At 46.3% G+C, this 22,878-nt stretch overlaps 1 protein-coding gene and 1 long non-coding RNA gene across 2 annotated transcripts; both read right to left on the reverse strand.

Annotated features, from left to right (window-relative positions):
* Positions 1-3,489: 3,489 nt before the first annotated feature.
* Positions 3,490-8,652, reverse strand: LOC310636543. Its single transcript, XR_014491738.1, has 3 exons — positions 8,129-8,652; positions 6,700-6,816; positions 3,490-5,542 (listed from the first exon to the last, which is right to left on the reverse strand). It is a non-coding gene; the product is annotated as an uncharacterized lncRNA (long non-coding RNA).
* Positions 8,653-16,174: 7,522 nt separating this feature from the next.
* LOC310636515 (uncharacterized protein) lies at positions 16,175-20,320 on the reverse strand (the record flags this gene model as incomplete). Its single annotated transcript, XM_083356434.1, has 2 exons — positions 20,119-20,320; positions 16,175-17,851 (listed from the first exon to the last, which is right to left on the reverse strand). Exon 2 carries the CDS (start codon positions 17,759-17,761, stop codon positions 16,175-16,177), a length of 1,587 nt encoding a protein of 528 aa, XP_083212560.1. The 5' UTR covers positions 17,762-17,851; positions 20,119-20,320.
* Between the last annotated feature and the right edge of the window lie 2,558 nt (positions 20,321-22,878).

Below are 22,878 nucleotides of genomic sequence, written 5' to 3' on the forward strand. Positions count from 1 at the left end.
TGTCGGGACGTTTCTCCTCAATTCCACCTTGCTTCTCTCTTTGATCAACAAAGATGATTGGGGGACTGGAGGCTAAAACATATAGGGAACGGTTGCTGGAATTGGGTATGTGTAGTTTAACGAAGAGAAGAGTGAGGGGTGACATGATAGCAGTGTTCCAGTATCTCAGGGGCTGCCCCAAAGAAGAGGGAGTCAAGCTGTTCTCCAAAGCACCTGAGAGCAGGACAAGAAGCAACGGATGGAAACTAGTCAAGGAGAGAAGCAACCTAGAACTAAGGAGAAACTTCCTGACAGTTGGAACAACTAACCAGTGGAACAACCTGCCTCCAGAAGTGGTGAATGCTCCAACACTGGAGGTTTTTAAGAAGAGACTGGACAGCCATTTGTCTGAAATGGTATAAGGTTTCCTGCCTGAGCAGGGGGTTGGACTAGATGACTAGATGACCTTCCAACTTCTTCTTCTTCTTCTTCTTCTTCTTCTTCTTCTTCTTCTTCTTCTTCTTCTTCTTCTTCTTCTTCTTCTTCTTCTTCTTCTTCTTCTTCTTCTTCTTCTTCTTCTTCTTCTTCTTATCAGTTTCCAACCGTGGTTTCTCGCCCCCGCCCTCTGGTGCTCTGGTGAACAAGCTGCCCCCCCCTTTGCCTTGTGGCAGCCCCTCAAATACTGGAAGGCTGCTACGGCGTCTGAGCCGAATCTCCAGGAAAACCTGTCAAGCCGAAGAGCAGGATCCGCAGCTACCTTTCTCCTGAAAGCTCTCCCGAGGGATCCAGCAGCGATCCTCGCTGGGCGAAGCGGGACAGGGAGATCCAGCCAGTGGGAGGGTGAGGGTGGGGATTCTGGTCTCTCCTGTCTCCTGACTTGCAGCCCCGCCCCTTTGCAACGTACAGGTAGTCCTCGACTTACAACTGTTCACTTAGTGACTGTTCAGTTACAGTGGCACTGAAAAAGTGCTACTCAAGCCACAGCCGAGCAAGACGCCTGCCTGCCTGCCCAGCGGCGCTCTTCCTCCTATCCGAGGTTTTCATTGTGAACATTTTTTTATATATATAAGATTTTTATTGTTTTTTCCCCCCTCTACATGCATATGTTAGTTTTTCAAACAGTGCGTGATCTGGGTTCATATCACGCTAATACATAATCAAGTCCTGCCCTTTGGTTCTCTCTTCTAGCCGTTTGTAGAATAAATTCCAGCTTTGGTAGTATTCTGTTCCTTCTTTATCTTTTAGCCTCATAGTTAATCTGTCCATCTCCTCACATTCCAGTATCTTTTTTATTACTTCTTCTTCTGAAGGTATTCCTTCATTCTTCCAGCATTAAGCATAATTTATTCTTGCTGCGATTATAAGAGTAAAACCAAATATAGATTTTGGTTATTAATCTTTTCTGGTACTATACCTAATAACAAAAAATTCAGGATTAAATATTACATGTTCGCCGAATAGCCAAGCATGTATTTTTTCCAATATGCCTTTACTCTGTCACATGTCCACCAGGTAGGATAATATGTACCTAAATTATGTTTACATTTCCAACATTTACTTGATACATTTTTAAACATTTTTGCTAATCTTGCTGGAGGCAAGTGCCATTTATAAAACATTTTATAGAGATTTTCTATAATTTGACATTTTCTATAAATTGACATTGTCAATTTATAATTTCTCTCCCATAATTCTTGCCATTTTTCTAATTCTATATTATAACCAAAGTTTTTCACTTTCCACCTCTAAGATTAACAAAAATTATACATTTTCTTAATTAATTTCTCATCAGAAGTAAATATCAAATACAGTTTGTTCTTTATAGAATCCATACAGTTTCATATCTTTTTCACATCTATTTTGTATTTGTAAGCGTATCCACCATGACATGTTGATACCGTGATTTTCCAGCTCCTGTTTCGATTTTAATGTCCCATCAGTATTTAAAATATCTCTATTTTTTCAAAATCTAACAGATTTGTGTGTGAAAAAGCTTCAATTGTTGATAACCACCCTGGAATTTTTACATATATTTTCGTTTTAATTTTTCCCCATACTATTATCAAAGCATTTCTAATACAGAAATACTTATGAATTTTGTTTTTACCATACCACAAAAAAGCATGCCACCCCAATTGTACATCATGTCCCTCCAAGTATAACAACCTTTTCTTCCTAAGCATTATCCATTCTTTCACCCATGTTAATACAGATGCTTGATAATACAAAGCCCACTCAGGTAGGCCAAAGCCTCCATTTTCCTTAGTATCTTGCAAGGTTTTCATCTTTATTCTAGCTTTCTTTCCTTGCCATAGAAACCTCAAAATTAATGAATTCAACTCTTGAAAAACATTTTTCCCAAGTTTTATCGGAATTGTTTGAAACAAAAATAAAATCTTAGGCAATATATTCATTTTAACTGTAGCAATTCCTCCTAATAATGACAGTTTTAAATTCTTCCACTTTTCCAAGTCTAGCTTCATTTGTTTCAATAACCTTATGTAATTATCTTCTTTTATTGTTGAGCACTTAGCTGATCAATATATACCCAAATATTTTACCTTTTTCAGTATTTGTACCTCTATTACCTCTGAAATTCGGCTTTTTTGTTTATTCTGTTTATTTTTTCTTGCCATATATGTTATCGCTATACCTCTGAAATACGCTTTAGCTGTATCCCATGGATTTTGTACAGTAGTATCTTCTTTTCTATTTTCTTTGAAGAAGAATTCCATTTCTTTTTTTGTTAACTCTATAAATTCTTTTTCCTTTAATATGGAACGATTTAAAGTCCACCTTGGCCCTTTTTGTAATCCTTTCCAGGTCGTTTTCAACGGATTATGATCTGCCCAAATGCCTGTTTCTATTTCAATGTCCTGAACGTTCATTCTGTTGTTGGGAACATTTCTGTTGAGGATTGGCAGTGGGGGGGGGTGGGGGGTGTTTGGTTTTTATCCCCCCCCCCCATCTGCTGGGTGCTTGCAGCAGGTTTTGGTCACTTCACATGACCCTAGGACACTGTGACCGTCATAAATATGAATCAGTTGCCAAGCATCTGAATGTAAATCACAAGACCCTGGAGATGCTGCAACATTCCAGCTGGAGCCTGGCGCTGATCCTGGCACTTCCGCTGAGCCCTGACAGCCCTGCAGCTCCAGCCGTCTCTCGCTCAGGCTTGTGCGGTGCTGCCACCGGTTCAGCTCATTCCCCTCCCCCCCCACCACTTTTCTAAGATGGTCGCGTACCACCTGCCAGGTGCCAATGTACCACAGGTGGTGCCCGTACCACTGGTTGAAAAGCCCTGCCCTAAGTAAGATATGGCTCAATTAATCACGAGTGTGTCAGTGAGGGAGGAGGAAGTCACAAGAACCAAGATGGTGGCTGTTTTAAAGGACATCACATACACAGCTAAAAAGCAGCAAGACTTTGTACGGTATGGCACAACTTGACGTCCATCTTGATTTTTTTGATCCCCACCCTCAGTACATGCCCTGAAAAAAGTCCTGTTGATAATTTTGAACAATACTTTTATTAAGGATTATAATCACAGATCAAACAAAGAATTTTAATATAAATACGCGTGTGAATATATAAAAAAGGGGAAAAAAGAAAAGCCTCCAAAAAAGATAGTAAAAGAAATTTTCTCTCTTCATCCTCAGCCAGCATATTCAACACCAACACTTTATCACTAAATAAAAAACCAGATGCGTCTTCGTTCCATCCCTCACCCCGTTTTCGTCTCTCTAAATCTTCTGTTCTCCTTATTGATCAACAGGGGTCTAATAAAAAACAGAAATACCTGGATGCCTTGAGTTACGACTCTTCACAATTTATGGCCACAATTTATGGCCAATCACTCTGGCAAGTTACTAATGCAGTTTAGCAAGCAAAATATTCTCACACTCCCAAGATTTATACACTTTGGCTCAATTGTGTATTCTAAGATGGTACTGAAAGTTAATTGACTAGAAAAAGTAACATTTCTAGGATTTCCCTTCTGTCACTGGGTGAAGTTCCAGGTGAGCAGTAAGGTGTGAAGTTTGGAAAAAAATTGATTCCACATTGTTCACATACCTGTACTATGGGCTTTCTGGTGCATTTTTAGCTTTGATTTGCAATGAAAAGTTTTCTCACACACTACACACTTGTAAGGCCACTCTCTTCCGTGATTTCGGGTGTGCCTGCGAAGTGCTGAAGGTTTGGCAAAGTATTTCCCACACTGCAGACATTTGTGTGGTTTTCCTCCAGTGTGGATTCGCTGATGGTTCAAAAGAGTACTTTTTCGAGAAAAACATTCATCACACTCTGAGCATTTATGCGGCTTCACTCCTGTGTGGATTTGGCTGTGACATATAAGGTGACATGACCGAGCAAATGCTCTCCCACAGTCGAAACATTTGTAGTTTTTTTCCCCCGTGTGAATTTTCACATGATTTCTAAGGGCTGGTGTGGTCGAAAAAAATCTTTCACATTCAATGCATTGGTATGGCTTCACCCCTGTGTGGGTTTTATGATGTGACCAAAGGTTTCCCTTTTGAGCAAAACATTTTCCACATTCTACGCATCTGTACGGCTTCTCTCCTGTGTGCAGCCTCTGATGCTGTAAAAGGCTTGCTTTTTGAGTGAGGCATTTCCCACACTCCCCACATTTGTATGGTTTTTCCCCTGTGTGGATTCTCTCATGACTCCGACATGCACTTTGTGTAAAAAAATTTCTGCCACACTCCCTACATTGATAGGGTTTCTCCCCTCTGTGCCTCCTCTGGTGTGTCCGAAGTTCAGAAGAATTTGCAAATCGTCTCTCACATTCTGGGCATTCATAGGGTTTTTCTCCAGTGTGAATTCTCTGATGTATTACCAGATATCCTTTTCTGGAAAAACATTTCCCGCATTCTAGGCACTTTTCACTTTTTTCCCCTCTGTGTATTTTCTCATGAGTCCGAAGGGCTGAACTCTGGGTGAAACATTTTCCACACTCAAAGCATTTGTAAGATTTTATTCCTGCATGAATCTTCTCATGGACCCAAAGATATGAACTCCGAGAAAAGCTCCTCCCACATTCCCAACACTTATAAGGTTTCTCCCCTGTGTGAATTTTCTCATGGTTTCCCAGATGGCCTTTTTGACGGAAAAATTTCCCACATTCCGGACATTGATAAGGTTTCTCTCCGGTGTGGATTTTCTGATGTGTCAGAAGGTTTGACTTTTTATCAAAGCATAAGTCACATTCCTCACATTTATAAGGTTTTAGTCTGGTGGGGCGTCTGAGATCTTTTGTGTGTTTTCCAGAGAAGGATTTCTCACCCTTCAAAGCTTCACTGGATCCACTTCCCACATGGAGCTTCCTGTGGGTCAAAAGGAGGGTTCTGCGAGCAAAGGATTTCTCACACTCTGAGCATTGATGGGTTTTTTTGTGGTTTTCTCGAGTGCTGCTTGTGTCTGACGGGGCATCCAAGAGTTTCCCGCCCGTCATTCTTTCTGGCGGCTGCTGCCTTGTGCTGATTTTCTGTTATCTGTTGATAGTTGACTTGCAGGTAAATCTTTGGTAACAATCTTTTATCTGCTGTTAAAATGAAAAACAAACTGAGAATATTTCCTTTTGAGACATGTAGAGAATCACAAAATCTTAGCCTTGGAAGGGACCTTGAAGGTCTTCCAGTCTCACCCTCTGCCCAGGGTAGGGTCCTCGGTACACCAAGACAGTGATAGAGGCCCTACATCTGTAGGAGAGATGTCCTCAACTTAGAACCACAGTCGGGACTGGAATTTTGGTCGTTCATTGAAACAGCGGTCAAGTGAGGGGTCACATGAGCATTTCCCTCCACAAGCACAATCCCACATTCCTGGTTGCAATCATGAAGTGATCTTGAGGGTTCTTAATGGGGGGGCAGGCAATGATCGTGGGGGCATCTCGGGGCTGGGGGAGGTCCTAGAGACCAGGAACAGCCCCCCTATGAGTTCAGGCGTGATGAAGTGGGATGCAAAGCTGCTGCCACTCCTGGAAGCCTGAGCTGCACCAGCCGGGCAATGCAAAGCAGCCCTGATTGACAACCATGCTGGGACTGCGTCTTAAGTGGAGGCCTGGGGCCCTCAGCCGTTTCAGCCATCTGCCACTGACCCCAGGACTGCACTTCAGCCCATTGTCTCTGCTGCCACTGAGAAATGAGGCCTTAATCCCCAGACCGGAGGCCTTTGCAGCCTTGCGCCATTCTCCAAGCTGCGTGTTCCATACTGTTGCTAAGAAACGTGTCCCAAAGCATCCATAAGCTTCTTCAGGGCCCGTCAACTTCCACATTTCCTGTGCCAGGACTTACAGGGCCTCCCCTGCCCACTTCAAGCAAACCCACATTCCTTAACTGGGACTCTGACTGCTTGTGAAGTAGCTTAACCACCACAAGTACAGGATTGCAGTCTTTGAGCAAAGCAGTCATATGACATCTGACTTAATGGCCGCTTCTCTCAAAGACTGAGATTCCGGTCTGAATTGTGGTCATAATGCGAGGAGTACCTATAGGGCACAGGTCGGCAACCCACGGCTCCGGAGCCGCATGCGGATCTTTCAGCCGTCTCAGTCCTCCGGCATGTGCAGTCCCCCTCCCCCAAAAAAAGTGGGACTAAAAAAAGTTCAACCAATCAATTCAAACTTCTCACGAAAAAAAAAACTCGCAAAGTTTGAATTGATTGGTTGAACTTCTTTGGTTTGTGGGACTGCCCACAAACCTCCTTTCTTCTTTGGACTCCACATGGCGGCAGCGGAGGAAGACACTGGAGGACTGCTGGAAAGGTGAGTGGGCCGTTTTTCTGTATGCTGTGCCTTCCTCTTTCTGCTGCAAAAGACTGGGGTGGGGAGGGACTCGGGTGAGTCGGCAGCAGCCCTTTACCGACCTGCTGCGCCTTCCTCGGGCTCCCCTGCTGCGAAAACCTTGCTGCCGTCTCTCATTGAGAGAATGGGGCGGTGGAGGCTTGCAGAACGGCGGATACAGCCTCTGCCGGCGGCTTGCAGAATGGTGGATCGAGCCTCTGCCGCCAGCGGAGGCTTGCAGAGAGGAGAGTGGCGGGCTGCGCCTCCGTCAAGGTAGCAGGAGCGCTTCGGGGAAGCCGCACATGGCTGGCGGGAGGGGAAAGCTCTGTGCCGCCCGTCACTCCCTCCTCCTTTCCTGGCAGCTTCGGGGGTTCCCGACCGGGGCCCGCTCAGAGCGCACACGCGCGCTTCCCCTCCGCCGCCCCTCAGCAAGATGCGCCCCAGCGAGCTTCTCCCGCACCTGCTTTGCATCTCCGCGGCTTGCTTCAGCCCAGCCGGTGGGCTCTTCCTCTTTGGAGAGCCCAAGTTTTCCTACAAGCGGTCCAACTGTAAGCCCATCCCCGCCTCGCTGCTGCTGTGCCGCAGGATTGAGTACTGCAATATGTGGCTGCCCAACCTGCTGGGCCATGAGACGGTGCAGGAGGTGTTGGAGAAGGTGGGCGCCTGGATCCCGCTGGTGCAGAAGCAGTGCCACCCGGACACGCTTGCAGAATCGTGAATCGAGCCTCTGCCGGCAGCGGAGGCTTGCAGAGCGCGGATCCAGCCTCTGCCATCGGCATAGGCTGGATCCGCCGTTCTGCAAGCCTCCGCCGCCGGCACAGGCTTGATCTGCCATTTTGCTAGCCTCCGCCGCCGGCAGTGGCTTGATCCGCCGTTCTGCAAGCCTCCGCTGCCGGCAGAGGCTCGATCCGCCGTTTTGCAAGCCTCTGCCGCTCCATTCTCTCAATGGGGCAGTGGAGGCTCTTCTGCTGCTTTTCTTTTGGCAGAGCCATCCATACTAGAGGTGGATGGGGGCAGGGCAAGTGCACGTTTTGCCTTGTTCTGCGCATGCACGTGCGTGCACGCACGCGTGCGCACATTTTGCGGCTCCCACTTTTTTGTGTGTGTGACGGAACCGGTTCCGAGTGGCTCTTTTGCTGTTTCAGGTTGCCAACCCCTGCTATAGGGAATCCCCAAAATTAAGGCATCGCATAAGGAAGAGAGGAGGGAAGAGAGCTCAGGTTAGCGTAAACAATTTCTTATTCTCTTTTCTTGCTTTTCCCTATACATTTTATAAAACACTACAGAAAGAAAGAAAAAAAATCAGGGATCCAGGAAATTATAGACCAGTCAGCCTGACATCAATACCTGGGAAGATCCTGGGAAAGATAACGAAGCAAGGAATCTGTGAACACTTGGAAAGCAGCAAAGCTCTTTCTAGAAGCCAACCTGGGTTTGTCAAAAACAGATCACGCCCGGGGTAGGCAACCCTTGGCTCTTTCGTGACTTGTGGACTTCAACACCCAGAATTCCTCAGTCAAGCATGGCCAGTTGAGGCATTCCGGCTCAAAATGAACTAAGGCTTGCGACCAAAGTCAAAAATAACCAAAAATGCTTCTTTCAACATATAAAAAACAAGAAAAAAGTTAAGGAAATGATTGGTCCATTAGTGGGGGAAAGTGGCAAGAAGGTGACAAGCAATAGGGAGAAAGCAGAACTATTTAACTCGTTTTTTGCATCTGTGTTTACACAAAGGGAAAAAACAGTCCAACCTACCAAAACCAGTGCTATAAAAAACAGAATAGAAATGCAAGTTAAGATAGGCAAGAAAATGGTAAGTGAGCACCTGTTCAGCCTAGACGAGTTCAAATCACCAGGACCAGATGGATTACATCCCAAAGTTCTCAAGGAACTGGCAGACGTGATCTCAGAACCCCTGAACTATATTTTTCATAGATCTTGGAGCACTGGGGAACTACCAGAGGACTGGAAGAGAGCTGATGTAGTTCCCATCTTCAAAAAAGGGAAAAAATAGATCCAGGAAACTACAGGCATTTCAGCCTGACCTCAATACCTGGGAAGATTCTGGAAAAGATAATCAAACAACAAATCAGCGAACACCTTGATGCAAACAAAGTCATCACTAAAAGTCAACATGGGTTTGTCAAAAACAGATCATGCTAGACAAATCTTATTACGTTCTTTGACCAAGTGACAAAATTAGTGGACCAGAGGAATGCTGTAGATATAATTTACTTGGACTTCAGTAAGGCATTTGATAAAGTAGATCACAACCTACTACTTGATAAGATAGAAAAATGTGGGTTAGATAGCATCACCACCAGATGGATTCGTAGCTGGCTGACAGGCCGTACTCAGCGTGTGGTCCTCAATGGAACTGCATCTACATGGAAGGAAGTGTGTAGTGGGGTGCCCCAGGGCTCTGTTCTGGGCCCAGTGCTCTTCAATATCTTCATTAACGATTTGGATGAGGGGATAGATGGGGAACTCATCAAATTTGCAGACGACACCAAGCTGGCAGGAATAGCCAATACTCCAGAAGATAGGCTTAAAATACAGGAGGATCTGGACAGACTCAAACACTGGGCACTATCTAACAAAATGAAATTCAATGGTGAAAAAAGTAAGGTTCTACATTTAGGCAGGAAAAATCAAATGCACAGGTATAGTATAGGTGGTAGCTTGCTCAATAGTAGTAACTGTGAGAGGGATCTTGGAGTCCTAGTAGACAATCACTTCAATATGAGCCAGCAGTGTGCTGCAGCTGCCAAAAAAGCCAACACAGTGCTAGGCTGCATTAACAGAGGGATAGAATCAAGATCAAGTGAAGTACTAATACCACTTTACAATGCTTTGGTAAGGCCACACCTGGAATACTGCATCCAGTTTTGGTCACCACGATGTAAAATAGATGTCGAGACTCTAGAAAGAGTACAGAGAAGAGCAACAAAGATGATTAGGGGGCTGCATTAGACTGGAGGCTAAAACATATAGGGAACGGTTGCTGGAATTGGGTATGTGTAGTTTAAAGAAGAGAGTGATGAGGGGTGACATGATAGCAGTGTTCCAATATCTCAGGGGCTGCCCCAAAGAAGAGGGAGTCAAGCTATTCTCCAAAGCACTTGAAAGCAGGACAAGAAGCCACGGATGGAAACTAGTCAAGGAGAGAAGCAACCTAGAACTGAGGAGAAACTTCCTGACAGTTAGAACAATTAACCAGTGAAACAACCTGCCTCCAGAAGTGGTGAATGCTCCAACACTGGAGGTTTTTAAGAAGAGACTGGACAGCCATTTGTCTGAAATGGTATAGGGTTTCCTGCCTGAGCAGGGGGTTGGACTAGATGACCTCCAAGGTCCCTTCCAACTTACTATTACTATTATTACTATTATTATTATTACCGGTATTATTATTATTATTATTACCGGTATTATTATTATTATTATTATTATTATTATTATTATTATTATTATTATTATTATTATTATTATTATTATTATTATTATGTCCTTAAAAAGAGGCAAGGCTCCCCAGCCCTGCGCTGGACAAAACCTATTGCGTTCTTTGTCCAAGTGACTGAAAGAGCGGAAGGGCAGTGGACATCCGGCCGGGTTTCCCCTCTCTTCCGCAGCCCACCTCGGGACTCTGGAGCAGGCGGCGATCACGGTTTGCTCAGGCTGCGGAGGTTGGTGATGGTGCTGCTGTTGCTGCTGCCAAGCGGATCTGGCGTGGCTCATGGGTGCTCCGGTTCTTCAGCCCTCCTGCTCACTCCCGTCTTTCCTAAGGCCAAGCGGGCGGCGTGGGGCGCGGGTGCAGCTGCCTCCCTCCGCCTGCCGGGCACCGACCGCAGCCTCGCAGCTCCGGCAGAGGCGGCTCCGCTGGACGGAGTGGAAGCCGTTGCCGGGCAGCATCCGGGGCTTGGCGGCGGGCCAAGACTGCAGGCCCCGCCCCTCGGTAGCCTCCGCTCCTCCCTCCCGCCTGCCGCGCCCAATCTGCCTTTCCCAGCCTGGGCGCCCGGTTTCTCGGCTGGGCATCGGCCTCCGTGGTTCCACTGCGCATGCCCGGACTTCCGATCTGCTCTCGCCCCGCCCCTTCCTTTCCTTTCCCCTTCCCCCGCCCTCCTATCTGCCTTTCCCAGCCTGGGCGCCCGGTTTCTCGGCTGGGCATCGGCCTCCGTGGTTCCACTGCGCATGCCCGGACTTCCGATCTGCTCTCGCCCCGCCCCTTCCTCTCGTTTCCCCTCCACTCTCCCCGCCGTCCAATCTGCCTTACCAGTCTGGGCGTCCCGTTTCTTGGCTGGGCATCGGCCTCCGTGGTTCCTCTGCGCATGCGGAGAGTGCCTTGCTCTGCCCGGGCTTCCGATCTGCTCCCGCCCCGCCCCTTCCTCTCCTTTCCCCTCCACTCCCCCCGCCCTCCAATCTGCCTTTCCCAGCCTGGGCGCCCGGTTTCTCGGCTGGGCATCGGCCTCCGTGGTTTCTCTGCGCATGCCCGGGCTTCCGATCCGCTCCCGCCCCGCCCCTTTCTCTCCTTTCTCCTCCACTCTCCCCGCCCTCTCTATAGTCTGCCTTCCCAGCCGGGACCACGTGCTCCGAAGCCTCCTCTGCTCCTGCGGGGGGGGGGGCGTCCGCGTCGTGGGTTCCTCTGCCCATGCGAAGAGTGTTTCTTTGCTGGCCGGAAGCCCCTCCTGCTCCGGTTGAACGGAGCGATCTTCCTTTTTATTAGGTTTTCCTCTTTAGGCTCTCCGTTCAGAGTGCCAGTCAACAGCAATGGATTTTAACAACAATAACAACAATAATAACAATAACTAATAATAACAATAACAACAACAACAACAGCAATAATAATAATAATAATAATAATAATAATAATAATAATAATAATAATAATAATAATACCAATTTACAATGCTTTGGTAAGGCCACACCTGTAATACTGCATCCAGTTTTGGTCTCCACGATGTAAAAGGATGTTGAGACTCTAGAACAGGGGTAGGCAACCTCTGCTCTTTTATGACTCATGGACTTCAACTCCCAGAATTCCTGAGTCAGCTATGCTGACTCAGGAATTCTGGGAGCTGACTCAGGAATTCTGGGAGTTGAAGTCCATGAGTCATAAAAGAGCTGAGGTTGCCTAACCCCTGCTCTAGAAAGAATACAGAGAAGAGCAACAAAGATGATTAGGGGACTGGAGGCTAAAACATATAGGGAACGGTTGCTGGAATTGGGTATGTCTAGTTTAACGAATAGAAGGACGAGGGGGGACATGATAGCAGTGTTCCAGTATCTCAGGGGCTGCCCCAAAGAAGAGGGAGTCAAGCTATTCTCCAAAGCACCTGAAAGCAGGACAAGAAGCAACGGATGGAAACTAGTCAAGGAGAGAAGCAACCTAGAACTAAGGAGAAACTTCCTGACAGTTAGAACAATTAACCAGTGGAACAACCTGCCTCCAGAGGTGGTGAATGCTCCAACACTGGAGGTTTTTAAGAAGAGATTGGACAGCCATTTGTCTGAAATGGTATAGGGTTTCCAGCCTTAGCAGGGGGTTGGACTAGATGACCTCCAAGGTCCCTTCCAACTTATTATAAGAGGTTGGAAGGGACCTTGGAGGTCATCTAGTCCAACCCCCTGCTCAGGCAGGAAACCCCGTACCATTTCAGTCAGTCTCTTCTTAAAAACTTCCAGTGTTGGAGCATTCACCACTTCTGGAGGCAGGTTGTTCCACTGGTTAAATGTTCTAACTGTCAGGAAGTTTCTCCTTAGTTCTAGGTTGCTTCTCTCCTTGACTAGTTTCCACCCGTTGCTTCTTGTCCTCCAGTTGCCATTTTTCGTTACCTGCTGGAAGACTTTATTGATCCTCCCTCCCTCAGTGGATGGTTCGTGTTTAATTTGCGTCTGAAGAGTTTTTAATTCAGAAACCTTCGCGTCTTATGGTTATCTGTAACAGCCGCTGGTGCTGGGGTTACACGAGGACCCTCCGTCCTGGGAATTTAAATTGGGTGGGGGTCTCTTAAGGCCGTGAGCGTGGCGGTGGGGGTTTTTGCAGAGTCTCACCCTGTCTGGGTTGCCCATCTCCCAATCTCCGGGATAGAAGGGAGTTTGGGGGAGCAGCCTGGCTCTGGCGCTTGTTCTCAGGGACAATGCAAGAAGCTGAGAGGGGTAAACAGGCCTGGAAAGGCTAAGCCACACTGCAGAATGAAAATAATGTTATTTTTTTTATTTGTATTGATTTAGTAGAATAGAGCTGGGAGGGGCCTTGGAGGTCTTCTAGTCCAGCCCCCTGCTTAAGCAGAAGTTCAACCTATACCGTCTCAGACAAGTGGCTGTCCGGCCTCTTCTTAAAAACTTCCAGTGATGAAGCGCCCACGATGTCTGGAGGCAAAGCTGTTCCACTGGTTGATTGTCCTCAGTGTCCGGACGTTTCTCCTCAATTCCAGGTTGCTTCTCTCTTTGATCGGTTTCCAACCGTGGTTTCTCGTCTCGCCCTCTGGTGCTCTGGTGAACAACCTGCCCCCCTTTGCCTTGTGGCAGCCCCTAAAATACTGGAAGGCTGCTACGGTGTCTGAGCCGAATCTCCAGCAAAACCTGTCAAGCCGAAGAGCGGGATCCCCAGCTACCTTTCTCCTGGCAGGGAAAAGCTCTCCTGGCAGGAGGGGTGGCCTGGAGACCGGAGGGAGAGCAGCCCAAACTGGGACCCAGAAAGCTCTCCCAAGGGATCCAGCACTGGGCGAAGCGGGACACGGAGATCCAGCCAGTGGGAGGCTGAAGGTGGGGCTTCTGGTCTCTCTCTCTCTCTCCCCGACTTGCAGCCCCGCCCCTTTGCAACCTGAGCTCCTCCCCCTTTCTGCATTCACCACCTGGGACTCCCTATTGAATTCCTCCGCTGTGTCCAGGGTTCCTCTGCCCATGCGAAGAGTGCCCTGCTGTGTGCGGGCAGGGCTGCAGCCTGCTCCGGCATCTGGGCGGAGACGGAAGCTCCACCACGACCGCCAAAGAGCCACGGAGGGAGTTGCGAGGATGGCAACTTTTCCCGCAGGCTGGAGAAAAGGGTGGGGGGGGAATATGGACCCCGAGGAAGAGCCGCTCCCGGGGGGTGGGAGGGGCAGGAAGGCAGGGCCCCCCCCAGACGGTCCGGGGTCCCCTCGGCGTCTGAGACGGGATGGAAGGAGAAGCGGGGCAGGGTCCTCCGTGCAGCTGAAGTTGGGGGGGGAAGGCTGGGAAGAAATCGCTATAAATCGCCGCCTTCTGCCAAGTCGCAAAAAATGACCCACAGCACCCTAGGACACTACAACTGTCACAAAGAGGAGTCAGCTGCCAATCATCTGAATTTTGATGACGTGACCATTGGGGTTGCTGCAATTGGTTTAAGTGTGAAAAATTGTCATATGTAATAATAATAATAATAATAATAATAATAATAATAATAATAATAATAATAATAATAATAATAATAAGTTGGAAGGGACCTTGGAGGTCATCTAGTCCAACCCCCTGCTCAGGCAGGAAACCCTATAGCATTTCAGGCAAATGGCTGTCCAGTCTCTTCTTAAAAACCTCCAGTGTTGGAGCCTTCACCGCCTCTGGAGGCAGGTTGTTCCACTGGTTAATTGTTCTAACTGTAACTTGTTGCTTCCTTCAGCGCCTTTGTAACTTTGAACGGTCCCTAAGTGAACTGTTGTAAGTCGAGAGCTAGCCGTACGCTCTTTAACTTGATTTTTTGTCCATTTCAATTTTTAGAAAAAGCTGATACATTTGAGCCACTTCATGTTCATCTTTAGCCAACATACAGGAGTTCCGTTTCAAATTCCGTCTCCCAGTATGTCCGTGTTTAATTCCAAAGTGACCTTTTGTCCGCTTCAAATCTTTCTCTCGACTCTACAGAGGAAACACGGAGAGAAATTAAATCCCTCTGCTGATCTCCTGACTTCCCCTTGTATTCTCCCGTGTTCCTTTTTTCTAACAACTCTCCATACGTGACCGTTTCCCTTTGCCTCCTCTTTTCGTTTCCCATAAATCACCTTCTTCTGCAAACGGTTTCTCGGGCACCGTCCCGGTTTTATACCCCTTCCGGATTCTCAATGCATCACTTCGATCACAAGGATTGTTGAAGTTGTACCACGTACAAACCAGGCCACCCAAATTTCAGCTCCTGCTCTTCTTATTTTAAAATTCTCTGATTTCTCAGCAAAACTCATAATTTTTGTCCAAACCGAACAGGCTGCAAAGGAGAATTTCCCAATCAGACTATCTATCCTCTTTTCTTTGCATCCTGAAGAGTTTTAAAATTCAACTTTTGTTTTAAACAGAAACGTCACGGAAGTAGGTAAAAACATTCATTTTTAATCACAGAAATTCTCCCCAGCCAGCGTTGTAATTCCCACATCTTAACACATCCTTCTCGATTTCACCCCGTGCCTTAACGTAATTATTTTGACATACAATTTCTATTTTTTAAAAATAATGCTCATCTTTCTTACACTTCCCCCCCAACAGTTCTATTTGCTCTCCCTTGTTCATATTTAGTTTGTGATCTTTATATTAATTTTAAAACCAGCTGTTGACCAACACAAAAATATTACTTTTCCCACTAATATTTTTGTTCCTTACAAAAAGGTTTTCCAAAATTACTACTGAATTATCAGCAAATGCCCTTCCCCCACCCCCCAGGTTTCAGCACAAACTCTTTCCCTCTTTGCAGTTTCTCTGAGAAGGGTGAGTTTTAACTGGACCCCAGACTTGCCTTAACCCCATCTTGCCAGACCCAGAGACCCTCCCTTCCACTGTGCTTGTCTCAGCTAAGAGGCCACCCCTGGCCACTCTAGGAAAGCTCGGCAGTGCTGGATGGGAGACCACTAGGAGGTCCTTGGGCTCTGGGTTGGCTGGGAGGTAAATACACATTCAAGAGGAAAATGGGATCTCCCTGTCATTTTAGGTGCAATGGAATCACAAGGCAATTTCCACGACCTCATATTATCTGAGGCGTCTAATCGGAGTTTCCTTCTTCTCTTCTGGATCACAAAATCTTAATATACAAAACGAAAAATTTAAAAAAAATCAGAAATAAAATTTTGAATTCTGCTGAAGATGGAGGTTTGTTGTCACTGTGAGTTGGGGGGGGTGGAAGCACGGAGGGAGGCTCAGCTAATCTCAATGTATACATGGTTGTACTTTGACAATAAAGGTTCGTTCATTCTCGAAGCATTTCTGGAATCTCTCCTTGGTGGATGGTTTGGTGTACAAAAAGCACATGAAACTGGGACAAAAAAAAATTGCCATGCCGGTTTCCTGATTGTGAAGGTTTCCCCACACCAAAAAACTGTAGGATTTCCCTTCTGGGATTGTGTGATGTTGCTGGTGAATTATAAGATGTGACGTTTACAAAAATGTTTTCCACATTCTTCACAACTGAAGGGGTTTGTCTCTACGATGGACTTCCTGATGCCTTTTTAGCTGAGATTTACAAGGAAACGTTTTCTCACACTCTGCACACTTGTAAGGCGACTCCCCTGCGTGACTTCTGGTGTGCTTGCAAAGTGATGAGGTTCGGGCAAAACATTTCCCACACTCCAGACATTTATATGGTTTCTCTCCAGTGTGGGTTCGCTGATGTCTCACAAGAGTATTTTTTTGAGAAAAACATCTATCGCACTCCGAGCATTTATGAGACTTCTCACCTGTATGGATTCGGCTGTGGTTTCTAAGGGTATATGAATGAGCAAACGCTCTCCCACAGTCTAAACATTTGTAGTTTCTTTCCCCTGTGTGAACTTTTACATGACTTCTAAGGTTTGATGTGGTAGAATAAAATTGTCCACATTCGAAGCATTGATATGGCTTCTCCCCCGTGTGGGTTTTATGATGTTTCCAAAGGTTTCCCTGTTGAGCAAAACATTTTCCACATTCTACGCATTTGTACGGCTTCTCCCCTGTGTGGATTTTATGGTGTGTCCAAAGGGCTCCTTTTTCAGCAAAAGATTTTCCACATTCTAGGCACCTGTACGGCTTCTCCCCCGTGTGGATTTTATGATGTCTCCAAAGGTTTCCATGTTGAGCAAAACATTTCCCACATTCTAGGCATCTGTACGGCTTCTCTCCTGTGTGGAGCCTCTGATGCCTTCCAAGGCTTTGTTTTAGGGTAAAGCATTTCCCACACTCCCCACATTTGTATGGTTTCTCCCCCGTGTGGATTCTCTCATGAAGTTGAAGCTCTCTTTGTGTAAGAAAATCTTTCCCACACTCCCCACATTGATAGGGTTTCTCCCCTTTGTGCCTCTTCTGATGTCTCCGAAGATCAGAAAGACACATAAATCGTCTCTCACACTCTGGACATTCATGGGGTCTCTCTCCGGTGTGACGTCTTTGATGCTGCACCAGGCTTGATTTCTCGGAAAAACATTTCCCGCATTTGAGGCACTTTTCATTTTTCTCCCCTCTGTGTGTTTTCTCATGAGTCCGAAGAGTTGAACTCTGGATGAAACATTTTCCACACTCAAAGCATTTGTAAGATTTTATTCCTGCATGAATCTTCTCATGGACCCAAAGACTTCCCGTCCAAGAAAAGCTCTTCCCACATTCCCAACACTTGTAAGGTTTCTCCCCTGTGTGAATTCTCTCGTGCTTTCTGAGATTGCTTTTTTTACTGAAAAATTTCCCACATTCCGGACACTGATAGGGTTTCTCTCCAGTGTGGATTTTCTGATGGGTAAGAAGCTGTGACTTTTGACCAAAGCATAAATCACATTCCTCACATTTATGGGGTTTTAATCTGGAGGAGCGTCTGAGATCTTTGGCATCTTTTCCAAAAAGGGATTTCTCACTCTCCAAACCTTGACTGGATCCGCTTCCCACATGGACTTTCCTGTGGCTCAAAAGGAGGGACCGGCGAGCAAAGGATTTCCCACACTCTGAGCATTCATGGGTTCTTTTGTGGTTTTTCGGAGAGCTGCTTGTGTCTGACAGGGGATTTGTGAGTTTCCCGCCCTCCATGCTTTCTGGCAGTTGCTGCCTGGTGCTGATTTTCTACTATCTCTTGAAAGTTGACTTCCAGGTGAATCTTTGGTCAGAGTTGTTTTCCTGCTGGTGGAAAAAGAAAGAAGATGAGAATAATGTTTCCTTTTGACAAAGGTAGAGAATCACAAAATCGTAGCCTTGGAAGGGACCATGAAGCTCTTCCAGTCCAATCAGTCTGTCATGGGCAGAGGTCTACAGTACACCCATATAAAATCTCCATTGATTTCATCACCCCAGATCCCTCGGAGGCAAACTCTTCTGCTGTTCAATGACTCCTATCTTTTCCTCCTTGGTTCTCGTCCTATGACGAGGTGAAAAAGAAGGCCTGAAACTTTAGGTAGGAGGAAGGCCCAGGCAAGGGACGTGGGTGTGTCTGGGGGTAGGGGAGATCCAGGTGACCAGGCTCAGGTCACCCATGAGTTTGGGGGTGATGGAGTGGGATGCACAGCTGCAGCCACCCATGGAAGTCTGGGCCGCCCCATCCTGGCTATGGAAAGCAGCCCTGATTGACAGCAATGCTTGGGCTGGGCCTTAAGTGGAGGCCTGGGGTCACTGAACCCAGACCTGGACTTCAGCCCACTGTCATCTCAGCCCGAGAAATGAGGCCTTGATCCCCATACCAGAGGCCTTTGCAGCCTTCCACCATTCTCCAAGCCGTGTGTTCCATACTGTTGCTAAGCAACGTGTCCCAAAGCATCAGTAAGCTTCTTCAGGGCCCCCTCAACTGACTGACAGCAATGGTGAGGCTGGGCCTTAAGTGAAGGCCTGGGGCCTTCAACAGTTTCAGCCAGCAGTCACTGAACCCAGACCTGGACTTCAGCCCACTGTCACCTCAGCCCTTGAGAAATGAGGCCTTGATCCCCAGACCGGAGGCCTTTGCAGCCTTCCACCATTCTCCAAGCCGTGTGTTCCATACTGTTGCTAAGCAACGTGTTCCAAAGCATCAGTAAGCTTCTTCAGGGCCCCCTCAACTGACTGACAGCAATGGTGAGGCTGGGCCTTAAGTGGAGGCCTGGGGCCTTCAACAGTTTCAGCCAGCGGTCACTGAACCCAGACCAGGACTTCAGCCCACTGTCACCTCAGCCACTGCGAAATGAGGCCTTGATCACCAGACTGGAGGCCTTTGCAGCCTTGCGCCGTTCTCCAAGTCACGTGTTCCATACATGTTTCCAAGCAACGTGTCCCAAAGGATCTGTAAGCTTCTCCAGGACCTCCTTAAGTCAAACGTGGCCTGTGCCAGGACTCACAAAGGCCTCTCCTACCGACTTCAGGCAACCCCACATTCCCATCTGGGACTCATCTGCTTAACGACATGTGAAATTGCTTAACAACCACAACCTCAGGAGTAGAGATTGCAGTCACTGAGCCAAACTCTCACGTGACATCTCAACGACCAAGACTCTAGTGTCAATTCTGGTCATAAGTCCAGGACAAACTGAGGATATACCAAAAACTAAGGCATCGCAGAAGCAAAAGGGAAGGAAAGAGAGAGACTTTTCTGATTCTTATCCTTTGTTTCTGCTTCCTGGGACTTTTGCAGTTATTTATTTATTGATTTATTTATTTATTTCCATTTATATACCGCCCTTTTCCCGAGGGACTCAGGGCAGTTTACAGGGCAAATTAAAACAGTACAATATATACAGGTTAAAATTAAATTAAATTCTGTCCCATCATGACTTTTGGATTCCTGCTTCCCTGCAAGACATTTTTTATGTTTTATAAAATATTAAAAAAAGGAGAAAAATAGATCCAGGAAACTGCAGACCAATCAGCCTGATATTAGTACCTGGGAAGATCCTGGACAAGATGATCAAGCAAGGAATCTGCGAAAGCCTAGAAAAAAAAATTACTACAAGCCAACGTGGGTTTGTCAAAAACAGATTGTGCCAGATAAAACTTACTGCATTCTTGGTCAAAGTGACTAAAATAGTAGAATAGTGAAATTCAATGGATATGCTATACTTGGACTTGTGTGAGGCACGTAACAAAGCCGACGACAGTCTACTTCTATCGCTAAGCACATTGGTTTGTGCTTAAAATTGTAAGCCGCCCTGAGTCTTCGGAGAAGGGCGGGATATAAATGGGATTTTTTTAAAAAAACGTCTTGGTAACACACACAAAAAATGTGGGATAGACAGCATCACCACCAGAGGGATTCATAACTGCCTTGACCAATCGCACTCACCATGTTGTAGTCCTCAATGGAGCTACATTACAGTTTGACCAGCATTTTGGGAGCAAAAAACAATTTCTCTGCATTGCTCTTTTGTCCAATAAAGATTTTAAAAACATATGCTTATTCTCCAAACCAAGAAGATTTCTTTACTCACCTTTAAAGTTACAACTAAGAGGTCTCTGGGTCACTTGTTCCATCGTGTGGGTCAAGGTCAGGTATGGCCCTCATTGATGACCAGTTTGATCTTTCCTGAGCGACTGGCCCTTTGTGCAGGAAGATGCGTCTCCAAGCGGGCCACGATTTCCAAAATCTCTAGAATGGATTCCCGGCCAAAGGTTGGTGGGTCCCGATCCAAGAACACGCCTGCGGGGATGCAGGGAAGGTTTGCGGGGATGCAGGGAAGGTGCTGTTGCTGGGATGCTGCTGGTGAAGCTGGGCAGAGGCTGCTCCTGCCCAGGGTTAGCGCCCATGAAAGAAAGACACAGAGATCTCTCGGGGAAAGGGCCCCGCTGCTCCTGGGATGCACCCTGGATGCTGGACACTGAACCACGAGGAGCAGTGGACCTTGTTTATTTATAGCAAAAGTAACCAATCACATTTTATTGTTATTCAAATAGACCAATCATGGTTACACGTGTGTTCTTCTGAACTATCCTAAAAGGACATAGGTGTTAGAGGTAGATACAAATACAGTAATGACCAATCATTTGCAGGAGACGTCAGAATTTACCTTAAATTGAATAGCCAATGGTGTGGAGGAATACTGTGACCATGCCCTTATCTGGCTGCAGCCAAATGGCCTCTCCTAGGTTCCTTTGTTTTCTGGGTTTATGGCTTACTTCCTTGCACATGGTTCACTGACCTTATCTGGCTGCAGCCAAATGGCCTCTCTGGGTTTATGGCTTACTTCCTTGCACATGGTTCACCGACCTTATCTGGCTGTAGCCAAATGGCCTCTCTGGGTTTATGGCTTACTTCCTTGCACATGGTTCACTGAAGACTTTCCATGGTAGAAAAGTATTAGCCAGAAAAGTACTAGCCAGCTACATGTATAGGAACAGAGATCATGGTTATTCCAACATCTCCTCCGTTTTTGTTTTAAATGCAGAATCTGTGTGTTCCGCTTCAAAGTTGAGGAGGGATGGGTTCTTTAGAGATGCACCTTCGGGAGAGTCAAGAGGCAAGCGAGCCCAAAAGGCATTTTTATTTTCCTCTTTTAGGAGACAAAGGAGTCTCTAGTTCAAATTGAGCATTAGGCTCTTCTGAATCCTCCTGGGGAAGGGATTGATACTTACTGTACCATAAAGAATTAATTTGTTTAACAGCTCTCTGTTCAGCTATCAAGGAAATACTGTTAGTAATACTTTTGATAAAGATACGCTACTGTTAGTAATACTTTGATAAAGATAGGATACTGTTAGTAATACTTTCGATAAAGATAGGATACTGTTAGTAATACTTTCGATAAAGATAGGATACTGTTAGTAATACTTTGATAAAGATAGGCAAGACACAAGGTAAAATAGTACATCCTAATACAATCATACTAATAAAAGCTACAATAGCTTGTAAACCAGGTAGTCTGGGAAACCAGGAGCCAAATAATTCCTGAAAGTTGAAACCATTTCAAGTTTGGACAGGAACATGAGCTACAGAGTTCACATAGATGATGATAGTAGACTCGTTGTTAACAACAGGTTGTTCCTTCTGGGTCCATGCGATGGGGCAAAAACAGTGTGAAAAGAGTCATTTTTGACTGGAAGCAATGTCAAAGGTGTCAAGAACAGGATGGGATAGCTGGTGAAGTGGAGTTGACGTCTGGGGTAAGCTTTCAGATGGAATTGTGTTTTAGTGGCATCAGTCAGTGGTGTAAGAACAAAGCTGAAAAAAGTCACAAACCATGCTGTCATCTTTAATGGGTTCTGCAGTTGTGTTTGTGGAGGCATGATATGGACGAACGTGGCGACCTGGGATCCACAGCACTTTGTCTGGCACCTGGACTGCAGCATAGCCTCTTCCCCAAGTGAGAAGGTCTGCAGGGCCTTTCCAAGTTAGGTCTGGAAGTTGGCGATACCACACTTTGGGTTTAGGCTGATCTGCAACTAGAGATGAAAAATGCCGCTCTGCGGCTGTGGTTAAGGGATGGCCAGTCAAGTTTGAAAAGTTCAGAGTGTAGAGGCAAAGGTTAAGAGTATCTTGCAATGCTGGGAGGTTGGGGCTTCGTTTTCCCCCGTTCTGATTTTTATAACGATCTAATGCATGTTTCAAAGTTTTGTTAGCCCTTTCCACCAAGGCTTGGCCTTGGCTATTATATGGAATTCCAAATTTGTGTGTTATTTGCCAATGATGACAAAATTCTGCCATGGCTTGACTGCTGTAGGCAGGGCCATTATCTGTTTTGAGTTCTTTTGGACATCCCAGCACTGCAAAGGTCCGAATACAATGATTAACTACATGTTTAGTGGCTTCACCCCTTTGGGGGGTGGCCATGATGAATCCTGAGAAGGTGTCAATTGAAACATGCAAATACTTCCATGGGGCAAATGGTGCATATTGTGTGACATCCATTTGCCAAATTTGGCAAGGCTCCAATCCCCTTGGATTTACACCCATAGGGATTGCAGTTGCTTGTTTGCTGCATGTTGGGCACTGCTGGCGAATTGCAATTGCTTCTGCAGCGGTGATGCCAAACTGCTTCTGCAAAGCTTTGGAATTTTGATGGAAATATGAATGACTTTCCCAGGGGGTGAGGGGTTGCAAGGAACAGGCCAAGGGTCCGGAGGCAGCCTGATCTGCAAAATTGTTTAGGCTAGTGCTGATTAAGGGAGGGAAATTCTCCCAGATATCACCTTCTATCAATGTGTCCTGCACACAGACACAAAAACATCAAAAACAAAAAAAAAACAAAAACAAA

This window comes from Vipera ursinii (genome assembly GCF_947247035.1).
Source record: "Vipera ursinii genome assembly, chromosome: 2".
NCBI lineage: Eukaryota > Metazoa > Chordata > Lepidosauria > Squamata > Viperidae > Vipera > Vipera ursinii.